The sequence below is a fragment of the Vanessa tameamea genome, chromosome 5 (assembly GCF_037043105.1).
Source record: "Vanessa tameamea isolate UH-Manoa-2023 chromosome 5, ilVanTame1 primary haplotype, whole genome shotgun sequence".
Taxonomy (NCBI): Eukaryota; Metazoa; Arthropoda; class Insecta; order Lepidoptera; family Nymphalidae; genus Vanessa; species Vanessa tameamea.
Genome location: NC_087313.1, coordinates 6511486 through 6527146, shown reverse-complemented (window position 1 = coordinate 6527146; position 15661 = coordinate 6511486). Strand labels below are relative to the sequence as shown.

Here is a 15661-nt window from a genome sequence, read left to right as displayed (position 1 = left end):
AGAAGTCAGAAGGTCGAGTGCACATTCTCTAATTCCATAGTGATATAGTTTCCTGACCAGAGTTTCATGTTGAACACAATCAAAGGCTTTGGATAAGTCGCAGAAAATCCCTAAGATCTCCTGCGACCTCTCCCAGGCACGCAACAAAATATCGTATCGCCGTAAGACACTTTACCATATCACAGGTATGAAGGGAGTTCTTACAGAAAAGAAACACACAAAACTTTTTATATAACATTTGTAGGCAGCGGGGCAAACATACTTATACTGGCTCACGGACCCTTCAAATCAGAACAAAATAATACTAAGTATTGCTTCTTGCCGGTTGAATATATATTAGTCGTACCTACGGACAAAGCACTACCCACAAAGTATAGAAAAAAGAAAGAGATACCTTGTTTTTAATAACTTAATGCAACGTTGAAACCTCAGCCAAATCTATGTGTTAAGTACACTTTATTATGTACCTAGTGTAATCCATTCAATGTGGCGAACACTGATCGGTGTATTTCCTTTTCACCTGTCCATACGTCGACCAGCGTAATTGTTCGCTGTTAATCAACGACAATCCTTACTTTTACAATTAAGGTTCAATTATTGTGTTCTTATTTAATATAAAAAGTTGTATCCTTCGCGAGTGAACAGATCTATACATACCTGCAACAATATATTTATATTATAAGAAGTAAAATGTAAGGCATATGTAAGGTTGTAATCCATATCATAAGAGCTAATCCTTCTGCTGCAATGCTTAATATATTTTTTCTCCTTTTTATACACAAAATAAAGCAATAAATAAATAAATAAAATAAATAATAAAGCAAGAATATCTCAATTACAACGAGCAAACATAAATTAAGTATAGATACGTGTACTTATACTTAGTATTAATCATATAAAACTTTTAATTTGAATTATTCAAACACCCGATTGAAAACAATGTTCGATTAATTTTTTAAATAATCATCTTTTATGCTCTAACTCTACGTTTTCTTAATTTTGAAGAAGTAAATAAATTCGAAATTTAAATTACTTTAAAGTTTATTACATAAGTTCACGTCTTAATGTTATATTTATTTCACATAAGTACTGATATATATTATTTTATTAAGAAATAAAAAATATCACAATTCAATGATTTTAATTATTGATTCAAACAATTATACTTGTTGATGTTTAGGTAGAACGAAAATGACGACTTTTATTTGGTAGATGTTTAATGTACAAGGATGTCTTGCCAAGAATAAAGATTTTCAAAAAAGTTACAACATAGATGTAGATGTTTAATGTACAAGGATGTCTTGCCAAGAATAAAGATTTTCAAAAAAGTTACAACATATTACTTAAAAGTAATAGAATCTCATTATTGAATTTGCGCTATCAAAAATGACATTGCCTATATTTTTCTTAAGGCGCTAACTTTCTTTAACTAAAGAGACTATTTACTTACAGACATGTAGCCCATCTGTTTATTACCATCTTTAGTCGTAATAGTAAGCTAGTATTACCAAATCAAACTTTGCCTTGTAGGTAGATATAATTTCAAAAGATAGTAGTTTTTAACTTATCCTACTAAAAAGTAGATAGATCTTCCATTTACTCGTTTTCAAGACTAAAATAAGTGTGTACATATAAATCCAATCCAAAATTTTGAAATTTTTTTTTATTTCTATTTTAAATATTAACGATCACATGTGTGTGATCGTTCATGTTTAAAGGAATCCAAAAACATATTAATTAAAAAAAGATCCATCTATCAGATAATAAAAATTAACACAATATATTTTTGTTTGACAGAGAATTGTTATAATAAATATATATTTACTATTAACTAAAGGAATTATTTTATATTTTTTATTATAACAATTTTATATTTCACAAATATAAGTTAGTACACAAAATGTGGTTTTTACAGAAATAAAATTAAAAGCCTAAACTTCAAATGTTGGTAGACTACCGAAAAGTTAGTAGAGTTGGCAGCACTGTAGCAACAGCAATTTTTGATCTTGAAAGTTCTTTCTGCGAAGCCGCTAGTGAGTCACTCGGGTTTACAAATTATGTTATTTAAAAAATTTATTGCAGGAGACCTTTATAAATATTCGTCAATAACAATATTGGAAACTTTTGCTAATAATCATAACCGCTTATTAAAATGTCAATTTCACTGCATATAACACAAATGTTATTTATGATAAGTACACATATTGTCGAAATTATGAAAATTTCAGTATCAAAATACGAGTTGAGATTTTTTCATGATTAAGGGGTATAAATTTGATATGATTGTTATCTGTTAGGTAGTAAAATTATTAATCAGTATTTTTATTCTTACGCCACAATGTTGATAAAAGTTTATAAAACTATATTGTATAAAATATTAAATACATTACGAAAAAAAAATTATGAAGACAAATAAAACAACCAGCACATCTTGTTTCTTAATTTTTATTGGTAAATTCACATTCAAATTATAGACCACGATGTTGATAGATGTTACATTATGGGATTTCTACAGATAAAATTTAGTACATTACTATGATACTGTATCGGTATTTTCGACACTACTGCAATAAATAGCTACATCGACATTAGGGTGCATAAATGCTTCAAAATTTTATAATCGGGAATGGTGAATCAGCAACGAGACAGTCAGAAAATAGAAAAATTGAAATACAGTTACATCATTCGAACGAATTCACGATACAGATCAAACATCAAAAATATTTCTATATTAATCAACTACTCACATCATTACTGAGAAATGATAAAACGCGTGCGAGTCACGACCAATCCGACGCGATGCAAACGAAACGTGTATCATAATTTACGTTAATCGAAGATCAACTATTGATCGCGACTGCCTCGCGTATCTTAAATATAGGCAAATATGCCCGATGAATTTATATAAACGATTTTAAGAAACGGACGCTGTCGCGAGCCGCGCACCTGAGATTCAGCGCTCGCTAAGCGTCGCACAAACACATCTTTGTCGCACCGCTCTTTCCATATAAGCATGATCACGGATCAATTTCAACCCTACTCTCCGAGTACAATACATTAATCTATGAATCGCACGTTTAGTGCGAAGGGACACGAAGGTGGCACAATTTGGGACGGTATTTAGACCAGAGCCTCGATTAATAAATTACAATAAAATAGAATGGAAAATTAAAATTGTGACTTGGTTTCGTGACTGGGTAGATTGGGAATGGTATCCTATTGTAACTGGTGTCGGCTCTGCCTAAAAACCGTGGTACGTGTTACGGTACGTGTAATCGTAAATCTAGCGGTGCGTGGCGGGCGGTGCGAGGCGTATGCGCTTACGAATCGCCCCACCAGTCGGTGCCGCCGCCGTTGCCGCCGCCACCTCCGCCGTACGCCCCGCCGTAGTTGCCACCGTATGAACCGCCGCCGCCGTATCCAAAACCTATTCAATTTTATATTACATTAGTTACATATAATGCACTATTAGAGATGTAATGAACTGCCAGTATGTAACAAATGAAAAAGGATGACATGGCAGATATAATTACCGCCAGAGGGTCCTGCGGAGCGTGGCGCCTGTCGCGGCTGTGTACGGAAATCGCGGGCGCCGAAGCTGCTTGATGCGAAGCGACCGCCGCCGGAACGACTTCCCGTTCGCCGACCGCCGCCGCCAGAACGACCGTCTACCGCTGCACTCGTTAACCAACTATAAAATATTAAAAAATATATATAATTTATTATAAGAAAACATTTCATATATAAGGAAAATTCAATCATGAAAATATTTTTTTTAAATTAAAATATCCTTAGCTATCTATGGGTTTGACTATTGTAACACAACTAATTTTAAGATATAGTTATTAAATATACTCACTTGGGAACATCTTGTTTAGCCTCGATGAGCAACTCCACGAGTTCCCTTGCAAGACCGCGGTTGGAGTCATTGAAGAAGGATGTGGCAACACCGAGGTTACCCATACGGCCCGTACGACCGATACGATGCACGTATTCCTCGACATCGGACGGCAGGTCGAAGTTGATAACATGACGTACATGCGGAATATCCAAACCTAAATGTTCTTGTATTTAATATTTGTTTCTTTTTTACACAAGCAATGAGAAACGATAACCAAAGTGTTAACACAAATTTAGTTTTCAACTCAATTAATTATATAAATAAAATATATTTCTAAAACACAATTTAATATTATATTAAATATTATTTGAACAACCAATTTTACCGGTGAAAAATAAGTATTTCTAGTCATAGATATTTATAACAAATCAGTGTAGTTTATTTTTGCAAAATGAAAAATACCCACCTGTAATCCACACGAAATGAAAGCAGTAAGTCATTAGAAGGTTAAGATAATATGTTTCTTTAGCAGAATATAAATTTAAGAAGGCATTGATTGTTAAGAATAATTTGATTTTTTTTAACTTTATAATAACTAAACCCTTCATTTCCCAATTTATAATAATAGGTATAAAATACTTATTAATATTAATTATAATATTGTTATAAAATGACCTCTAGCGGCAACAGCGGTGGCGACCAGTATTGGCGTCTGTCCTGATCTGAAGCGACGAAGGGCCTCCTCACGCTCCCGTTGCGAGCGATCACCGTGAATGGAAGTCACTGGGTACCCGTCTGCGTACAGGAACTCCTCTAGCTGATCCGCACCTGAAGAATTAAATAAATAAATATTAGCAATTTGCTCGTTGTTAGGCTGAGGACCATGAGGTCTTCGACAATAACCACAATTCAACTAAAAAAAAATTTTTTTTTTCTTTCAGAACCAATATGTTGTATAAGTATGCAAGTAAGCTGTCACGAGGATTGATGAGAGTAACGGAATAGAGAGTAGACTTGTGTTTACACACACATTCGAGCACTATAACATCCCCTTAGCAGTTGGCTATTCTCTATTGACAAAGGCTACTTTGACTGAAATTGATCAAGACATTATCATTATCTATTATCCTTACATACCAGAATAGGCCAGTTATCTTTCCTAGAAATTATTTCTTAGAAATACGTTTACGAGTGATACTACTCTGACGATACCCAAGATTCGAGATGAGGTAGCTTAAATATTTAGTTTACGTGAAAGTAAATTAACATTTACGATATCAGTTGTTTCATCGTCGTTACGATGAAATAAAATTAAATGGAAAACCCACCTTTTTTTGTTTCCACAAAGACAAGCGTTAGCTGGTCTTCTTCAGTTTTTGAGCGTTGCAGCAAATTGGACGCGTTGAGTAAATCCAATAAGAACGATCGCTTATCACACTCTTCTACCCATACAACCTAAAAGCAAATGAATTTATCATAATTACAAATAAGAATACAAAACGCACATTAATAAATAACAATAGTGTATATTATTATAATTATTATTATCTTTAAACATTTCCTTTAATTATTAGGGTAAATACCTTTTGAGTAATATTTTCGGAAGTAGATCCGACGCGTCCAACGGCGAGGAACACGTAGTTGTAAAGAAAGTCTTGAGCTAAGACTTGTATCTGCTTGGGGAAAGTGGCGGAGAACATGAGGGTCTGTCGCTCGCCGGTCTTGGGCATCGTATGTCCTTCAACAATCTTACGGATCTGGGGTTCGAAACCCATGTCCAACATGCGGTCGGCCTCGTCGAGCACAAGATGGCGGCAGTAGTCAAGCGCTACTCGTCCTCGGTTCAGCATGTCGACGAGACGGCCTGGCGTCGCGACCAGAAGGTGGCAGCCACGCTCCAGTTCACGGAACTGGTCTTGGATTGGTGAACCGCCATATCTGTATAAAACACGTAACCAATAATAATAAAAGTAATCGTTCTCTGAGTTGGCATCAGTTAGGACGTTCGTAAAAATCTGCCAAAACCTTCCCGCAGTGTCAGTGAATTAACTGCGCTAATTTAAAAGGAAATAGTATAAGGCCAAATAAGTAATGGCTTTTTATACTCACACGACGCAAGGTCTCACGCGGGAACGGTATGCAAACTTTCTAGCCTCATCGTAAATCTGTGTGGCCAGCTCGCGAGTAGGTGCCAGCACTAAGCCGAGGGGATACTGTTTGCGTTTGATTGGCCTTTAAAGATATAAAAAAATATAATTAGAATTTCTTTACACATATGTTTTACAAAGGATTTTTAATTAGCTTATCATGCTACAAGAATAAAACATTGATCCATACCCTAAGTGTTTAACGGGTCCTGCTTCGTACATCTGGTTGAGGATGGGCACAAGGAAGGCTGCGGTCTTGCCGGAGCCGGTCTGCGCGCACGCCATCACGTCTCTCCGGCCCAGTACTATCGGTATCGCGTACTTCTGCACCGGTGTCGGCTTGTCGTAGCGTGCGGCTGCTATGTTCGTGCTCATTATTTCCGTCAGGTTAACATCCTCAAACTGAATTCAAAGAGAATATATGTATTTATTTATAATTATTACACATATATATATATATAACATTTCTTTATTTAAAAATGAAAGTTTATATCAGACAAAATTAATAAGGATCTTTATGTCCTTGATTAAATAAGATTTATTTACCGTTTATTAATTTAAAAAAAAATCCAGAAAAATTGTCAAATTATGAGTTTTGAAATCGATTCTGGAATTTTAAATTTATGAAATGGGAGTATATAACATTATGCAATATAACAACAATGTCATGAAAATTAGCCTTGGAGCTAGCGGAAAGATATATTATGCTCAGGGCAGAGGTATTACAATGAGCTCAATCCTATTTAAAAATATTTGTTTGTAAATTTTTCATTATTAATTTACAAAATGTTTACATTTGTAATGAAGTCCGGGACGTTCTCCCCGCTGGCCTCAACTGGTATATCCTCGTATTTGGAGAAGTTGATGCCTGTGTTTCCAGTGCCAAAGAGCTCCAACTCCTGCCGCTCGTCGCGAGGTAACGGGACTGTCCAGTCGTTCTAGAGAAGAAAATTAAAAGTTAGTCTTTTTATTTTAATACATCATAATTACTTTAGTCACTTCAGCAGAGCTTTAATAGTCATTCAGTAGAAATTTATACAATATCTTGATTTAGTTAATAAATTGCCTGTTATTGCATTTTAATTACCTCGTCCCTGCGAGACGATGTACGTCGCACGTCATCGGAACCCCAGCGCGAATTTGAACGTTCGTCGGAGCGCGGCTCCGGCTCTTTCCAGCGGTCGTTGCGAGGTGGTGGCGGCTCATTGTAGTCTTCGTCGCGACGCACATCTCGCGACGGTGCCATGGCTCGCCCACCGGGACTTGGAGGCACACCTCCACCCCCGCCGGCTCCGCCACCGCCTCCTCCACCGCTTCCGCCTCTGCGATCCGGCTCAGCCCACCGCTCTGAGTCGCCATTTTGATATCCGGCATCACGACCTATTGGTCAAAATTTTATTATTACCCATCCATAAGCCTTTAAAAATCTACCGCTGGGCAATTGGCGCCACTCCCACTGATCCTATGCCCTCTGTATCCAGAGGTTTCCCTAGTACGGGAAGGTTTACTATATGCACCTTTCACAGTATGTTATGATTTTACCAAATTGTCTGTATAGGGAATATAAGTGAAAGTGTTTGTATGTAAGTAAAAATAAATAAACAGCTTGTAAACGCTTCACTTTATGGCTGCTATTCGTATCTCGCTAATTGCATCATTGAAAAAAAAACAAATAATACTACGTAAATCGATTTACATTAGACATATAACTATATCGAATCGGTTAGCTGTAAGTAATAAATCAAAAATTGTAAAAGTTGATGAAATTTTAAATAATTCTATGTAAAGGTCAAACCAGCATAAATAACACCGGAGTCAATTACGAGGGAACCTGTACACAAATCAAAATAATCGAAATTTTTAAATCAGTAGATCTTATAGATCTATTCACTCACGAAGGCACGCCCTCTTCCACTTTAAATTAATAACGGTTTAAATTTTACAAATATACTCTAATTAGTATGTTTTTGCTGACCTTTCTATTATGTTTACCGTCTCAAGCACACTAAGACATATTTTCATCTAAGCACGGACGTCACTCATACTAATGTGGACGCCGATAATCTAACGTAAGGATGATTAAATTTATATTATTTTTAGTAGTAAATTAATATCGAAATGCATGTAAAAGTGAATCGTTTATACATTATTATATACAAATATATTAAACGGGAATAACAAATATATTAAAAATCAAATAACTAAATTAAATTAAAAAAAAAATCTGAATAAATATTCTGAATGTTTGTATTTTACTTCTATTCGTTTTTAAGTTATAATAATTTTTATTTAATATATACATAGAAGTTGGTGACTGATTTTCCCTCATCAGTCCGAGTATGTTGTAACGGAACTTCAGATCTACCACTGAGTGAATCTCAGGTTATCGCGACCCAATCTCACGGTCAGCTCATTCAGTGTTATTTTTTCCGAATCGCATAGTTCTAAGCTAGTACAAATTTATAGTTCGAGCTGAAAGATATCTGAGCTTTACACGGATATGTATGGTAATCCTTAACTATTCGATGGTTACTAACAGTTTTCACTGGTTTGATCACAGATCTATCCTAATATTCTATAAGTCTGCCAAAATGTATATCTCGCTTTTTTGGAACCAACGTCACAAATCCAAATGTCCATCGAAGAGATCCTCCTTTCCCAAGAACGCAGCAAGTATGTGGCGTCATCCTTTGTTTTGCGCATCGTATTTTGTGTGCTTAAAGTTGAATTTAAGTCCCCGATCACAATTGTATAGTTAGTTTTTGAGTTATTTTGTATAGCCCGATGCCCGTTCATTCAATATTTCAACCTTATTTTCGGGGTGAGTTGATTTCGATGCATATTACCTTTATCAAATAACTTTTTGATATTCTAAGTAGATATAAGGTATGCTAACCTGGATAAACTGTAAACTTCAACAAAGTTGCTGACCAGGGAGTTTAGGGCACAAATCCTTTCCTTAGTGCTATATTCCAAATAACCGACCTTAAAAAGTTATAAATGGTTCCACGAACAACTCTTGTTTCCATTATTTTTATACACAAAGATGAGCAACCACCTTTGCGAACTCAATGTTGCATAAAGGTGCTCTATATTATAAAAATGAACTGTCTGTAACTGTTTGTATAATAACGAAAATTTTCACGGTGGGCATTTTAACTTATGGCATGTACAATTTTTGCATTAATATTTTAAATAACCGAAAAACATTCTACTGATGAACGCAATCTCATGAGATTGCGGTGTAATGACGGCACGTAAATTTAAAATCAATAATATATTTTAAAAAAAGTTCTCAGACTATATTGCAAGAAACTCCTTGGCTTTTGTTTGAATTTCATACTTTAAAATTCAAATACGTAACAAATTTAATTATCCATTATATTATTTAATTGCATTAAAAAACTATTTCTCTCAGAAACAAATAAAAATATAATTAACAGTATATTTATAACAAAACAAAAAAAATCTAGTACCATATTTCAAGTTTTATAATATATTAATTTATTTTTTATACAGTACCTAGTGTTTATATGTTTTTTATGTTGTCGGTACTACCAGAAATTATCAATGCTTATTATAATTACATTTTATTAATCAATCACTGAAAATCAATGAAAATTAAATAAATCCGTGTCCGAAGAGAAAGCATTTGAAATAAAAAGCCTTTTCAGGAATTAACGACATTCGATTAACTTCACTTTAAAATTAAAAATAACTTAATATCAGAACATTTAGCATTACTGCCAACGGTTGTTCTTAAAAAGGCTCGTATTGATAAAATGTCAAGAGTTCATACCTATGTACTCACCGCGGTCCCTGCGCGGGAATCGCGAATCGTAGCCGCGATCGTAGTCACGGTCGCGGTCACGGTCGCGGTCGTCGCGCCGACCACCACGGTCGTAGGCTCTAGAGTTGCCTCCGAATGATGAACGGTTGTCCCGTGCGTCGTTAGGACGAGAATCTAAGCTTGAACGCTTAGGTTCGTCACCTGGACAATTAAGTTTTTAAATTAAATCCTTTTTAGTTAATGAATAGCGGAGCAATAGCCATCATGAAAGGTAAATAATATTCGTACTTCTTATTTGACTGAACTAAATGTGTTAATGTTTCATGAGTTAGGTTAGAAGAATTAATAATAATTTGCGTTTTATGAAATGTCCTTTTAATTTATATTAATTATATGACCTGTGTCAAGACCGAACCTACAACTACGAAGTCATTTTTTAACAATAAAAAATTAGATAGGTTAGTAAAAAGTTTACAATCTATTATAAAATCCGTTTATTTTCTTAAAATATTCGTTATTCCGATATATCGATTAATTTTAAATGAAATGCATAGTTAAGGTATTTCCAGGGCGATTAACAATACGTAATTAGTACCTAGTTTAAATATTAACCTCATTTTATAATTATGTGGTATACGTTTAAGATAAAGTTTTAATTCCCACTACAAATGAGTTCACACTTAGATACTTCGGCGTGCAATTTATGTCATCATTCGCTCGCCCTAATCCCATTTATTTAGGTCAATGTAGTGTTTTTCTCTTACATTTGATTTTTAGTTGTATAAATCAGCCACTTTCCCTCTTATACGACCCCTCAATGCATTTTATTTTCAGTCCTCTTCCTTTATAGCCATTCACACCTAACACTCATCTTGAGTTGAGCCGAGATAGGCCAGTGGCAAGAATACTTAATTCTTAATCGAAGATTGAGAGTTCAAACCTATGTGCTTAATTTGTGTTTATAATACATCACATGCTCAGCAGTGATAGCAAATGTCATGAGGAAAACTGCACGTATTCGATGAAATCCTTCTATATGTGTATCCGCTAAGAGCGTGGAATAAGCTGAATAACTTTGCCTCAAATAGATAACTTTTCTCTGCAATCGAACATCATAGGCTGTTACAATTCTCTTCTTATAATATGACATACATTTCCATATTGTGACAATCTTTTGTTTTTCTGTGAGAGAACAGATCTGATGATAATTTTATTTAATGTATTTCATTTTAGTTTAAGATAAACTTAAGGTTTTGTATTATCCTTAACATCTGGGTCTTTTTCACCATCATTCTGTATCAAGCATGTCGAGTTACCTAAGTCATAGACTGTTAAAGTGACCATTTCATGTGTATCAAACCAATGCTAACAACTTACATACATTTTTAAGACATCAGAGAAAGGTTTAATATCAGTTTTCTCTACAAACAGAGAACCTTTATATTTTGGTTCCAGTTACAAAATATTTTGTTTTCAATTTAAGAGGATAATTTAAATAAAAGGTATTCCCAGTTGAAGCCCAGAGAAAGTTGACAGCTTCTTAGTTCCATATGTTGCTAATCACTTACAGCAGTGGGTCCTGCATTTCTATCCAATTGTTTTATTGCCATCCCATCAGACAGGGAGAAAATAAATTGAGGCAACTGCATAATCATTGGTATAAAATAATTTTATATACTTAGAACACTTGAAACACTATTTAAATAAAACAGGTTTACATTTGCACTACACATTATCTTTAAAATTTTTGACAGAAGGTCAAAAAGGCTATTAATATACAAAATGATATCCTGTTAAATAGGAAGTTAGTGTGTTACATTCATTTATTTTTTTAAGCAAATATTTTGAGATATTTCAATGATATGCAAGTTCAAATAATTTCATTTTTTCGAAATGAAAATCAACTGACTATAGCAATCTAATCTGTATAATTGATTGATATAATTCAATTACAATAAATTTTGATAATTAATCAAATATACATACTTCAATTATGTTATATAATATTCTGTAATAATTTAATGAATGATAAACAAAAATAAAAAAAGTACATAAATAACCAAAACCTTAATTATAGAAACAACAAAAATTAACTGGTTAATTATATGTAATATATAATTATAAATAAGAACTAATTTTGTATTCTATATAAATAGTTATTAAATATTTTTATATCAAAATTTCTAACTACAGTTACAACCAAAGTTTATTTAATAGTTTATGAGGTTAAGAATTCAAGACAAACCTATTATATCAAAATATGTACAAAAGTAATACTGACAAAACAGTGGTCTTAAAAAGTAAAATTCAATCTAACATTATTGTCTTACATTCTCAACAATCATTGTATGCTTAATGTAAAAAAATCATGATCAAAACATAGTATATATATTTTCCTATAAGCAAAGGAGGGGTCATTGATCTTACCGACTGAGGCTTTCTTTGTTTCGTCTAGGGGTCAAAATTGATAAAGTATATTCCAGAATACATACACAATATGTTATAGATAAGTTTGAGATTAAAACAATGGATGAATATGATATTTTTATGCTGGGCAGTTACTAGCTGAGTACAGAAAGCTAAGGAATTGACATCAATATACTAATCCATATGTATATTGATACATCTTAGGTCAGCAAAGAAAATAAAATATATTAAATGTATAAAAAATCTTGATAAACAATTGCCAGGCACTTATCTTTGGCCTACATTTTAAATTTGTCTTTATAAAACATGATTGATGATTGAACTCTTTGAAAGAATTAATCATCATCTTAATATAATTTTACCTTTTGCCTCCAACTGCCTGCGCAGGTGCGGAGGAATATAGCGGCCAGTACTCCTAGGAGCCTGAGGCTGCAAGTCCAGACCAGCAAGCTGTAATAAAAGAAACAAATATTTTAAAAAATAAAATGTAAGAAGTATATATAGTCATTTTTATTTATTAAATAATAATCCTTTGTCTTAAATAACTTGACTTTAACTAAGACAATACTTTTTCAATAAATAATCTGTGATGAGATATCACTTTAAATTTTAAACTGTATTTAGTAAAATAATAATAATTAAAATTTTTAGACTGGTACAAAATTCTCTATTGTAAATAAAATTTCAATATTAATTATTTAAAGTTGTAAACTGTGTCATTGAACTTCTATCAGCGCCTAAAATGATATACTCTCTACTATTATTATATTATATATTAAGCAGTGTGATAATAGCTTTATCTTGTGACTTCCTTAATGTGAAAATATGTTAGTTCACTGCTATCATTATATATTTTAGAAATGCAGAAATTAAATGTTGCAATACGAAATGAGTACTAATATAGCAAGACAATACTATTGATAATAGATTGACCGTTACCCTAAGCCTTAGTTATAAGTCTTTTGTTTAAACATGTTAAAAAAGTTTTCCTACAGATACATTTGCTTAAAAGAGAGCAGTTATTATAAGAGCTTTTTTGTTTGATTGATTTATTTCATATTACAACAAGATTTGTTCATACAAATTGTAAAAGTACATTTTGTGTTTAGTAATAAAATATAAATAATTAAGAGAATATGAGATTATTTTTTTTAGTTAAAATATAACTAAATGCAACTTAGCTATGTATTAGCTTATTTCATTAAACAACTTATTTGATTATGAATTTATAAAGGAAATTTGAGAACAAAACCTTTATTTAAAAAATGTTTCTAAATTACACAATTGAAAGAAGAAATAGCAATGATCTAAATAAAATTTGTTTGTGATTGCTTATTTTGTAAAATATTCCGAAATGGGTCATTATTCAGGCTGTTAACCCATAAAATCAATGAGACACCTTAGGTGAGCCAGGTCGCCATGTTGGTTATGCCAAGACACGTAAAGTTTAATTTCATAGTTAGTATTAAAGCGGTGATTCATTGAATTACAAAATAAGCAATATTATTATTAGATCAATATTTAAAAGCCGATTCTATAGGATTTTCATTTAATAAATTAAAAATCAATACATAGTATATGTACATGAGGTACCGACCTGCTGCTCTAGACCTGTTCCATTTTGGTTGGTAACATTACTCATATTACTACCAAGCGGTACGTTTTTTTGGGAACTTTGCTCCGAAAATATTATAAAAACACAGTCTACAATGAATTTTGCACTAACACAAATTCACAAAATCACATGAAAAGACTTCAATTTTTCTCCTCGAAATCACTTTTCATTCGCAGTTTTTGTTCATCTTCATGGATGATGACTTTGTCTTTGATCATTCACTCACTCACTCAATATCATTCGGATGTTGAACGATATGAGTATATTAATAAAGAGTAAGAACTAAAACTAAATATTAAGACCATAAATACGGTAAATAATTTTTGGGGAAAGCTATTTAAATACAACAAATAAAATGAATGTTAATTTTAACAATGATTAAAGTTAATATTAATTTTTATTATTGTAATGTAATGTTATAATATTATATAATATAATATAATATTCTGTCGTTTTTAATGGAATTTATATATTTTACATGTTTTACAAATCTTATAAAAAAATACATTATAATTCACGTTTCACAATTCACAAAGTTTAAATTTATTTAAATTGACATAATATATTCAATACAGAAATCTTAATGCAATTATTCACTGTATTTTTAGTCTTTGTTGATCTTAATTAAAAAGTAATAACTATTTCTAATATGAAGAATGTGGAAAAATAGAAGTGAAAGCAAAAAAAAAACAGAAATACTGTTTACAAAATAAAGAAAAAAACAGGGCTAACAAATCATGGCCAACTGTAAAAAAAATAATTGTCAATCTCACCAACATGAAACGATTCTATAATTATATGTCACTATTTTGGGAAATAATGATGATACTTCATTTTAGTCAAATTATATTGATAACGATATTCGTACTGTATTATTGGAGATGGTTAAAAATACGGTTAATGATCCTTTTACCTCATTAAGATAATACGGCCGATGTTTCTTACTTTATAAGCATTTGATATTTCCGTTGTAAGCAATTACGTACTATGTAAAACGACTTGTGCAGTCATACATCAATAACGAATTATGGAACCATACCATTATAAATAAAGTAAACATAAAGAGTGTTAAAAATACCCAACTTTCGGGACAAATTAAATGATCGTACCTTGCAACACTGACTAACAAGACCACGACGTCAAGAAATGATATCAGCGTTGCAGAACTATCGATAGTTGACTATCGATAGTTGACCTCGAAAACTATTTAAGATATCGATAGTACTATCGATAGTATCGTATTGATCAATTCTATCGATACTATCGATAGTATCGATAGCTGTCCGTGAGCAATACTATCGATAGTGGCAATACTATCGATACTATCGATACTATCGCTAGCTCTCTGTAAGCAATTATTATTGGTAGTAGCGATACTATTGCTACTATCGATAGTCTAAAACTATCGATAGTTTTAGACTATCGATAGGTTTAGACTATCGATAGCCAGCGATTTTTTTATAGTATTCGTTTTTTAATGTAAGTAATGTATTCTAATCGCTACACTCAAGATTACTACAAAAAAGTTTCATTGTAATGACACCGTCCTCCTAAAATTATTTTTAATGTTATGAGTATTTATAATGTTTATTCATAAATCAAACACAAAAAATATTGACAACATTTTTCACATTTAAATTTTTCATTATTCCTTATTCCGCACAAAATGTCTTAATTCTAAAAACAAATATTGTGGTAAATTTAATTTAATTTATGTAAATATACACTATAGTTGGCCTACTAAATCACTTATCTTGAGAAAGTAATACTATCGGAAATTATTGGCTATCGATAGCACAAAACTATCTATAGTATCAATAGTATTGCTCATGGGAAGCTAT

At 32.4% G+C, this 15661-nt stretch overlaps 1 protein-coding gene across 2 annotated transcripts; it reads right to left on the bottom strand.

Moving 5' to 3' along the window:
* Nucleotides 1–2428: 2428 nt before the first annotated feature.
* Bel (belle) lies at nucleotides 2429–14035 on the bottom strand. 2 transcript variants are annotated; one of them, XM_026629159.2, is made up of 13 exons: nucleotides 13803–14035; nucleotides 12568–12655; nucleotides 9788–9979; nucleotides 7076–7368; nucleotides 6783–6926; nucleotides 6179–6390; nucleotides 5951–6073; nucleotides 5425–5779; nucleotides 5170–5296; nucleotides 4517–4669; nucleotides 3860–4055; nucleotides 3534–3691; nucleotides 2429–3427 (listed from the first exon to the last, which is right to left on the bottom strand). In XM_026629159.2, the coding sequence occupies exons 1-13, from the start codon at nucleotides 13845–13847 to the stop codon at nucleotides 3321–3323; spliced, it is 2193 nt and encodes a 730-aa protein (XP_026484944.1). In that variant the 5' UTR covers nucleotides 13848–14035; the 3' UTR covers nucleotides 2429–3320. The 2 variants fall into 2 exon arrangements, with proteins under 2 accessions (XP_026484944.1, XP_026484945.1); XM_026629160.2 differs by having other exon boundaries at nucleotides 9800–9979.
* Between the last annotated feature and the right edge of the window lie 1626 nt (nucleotides 14036–15661).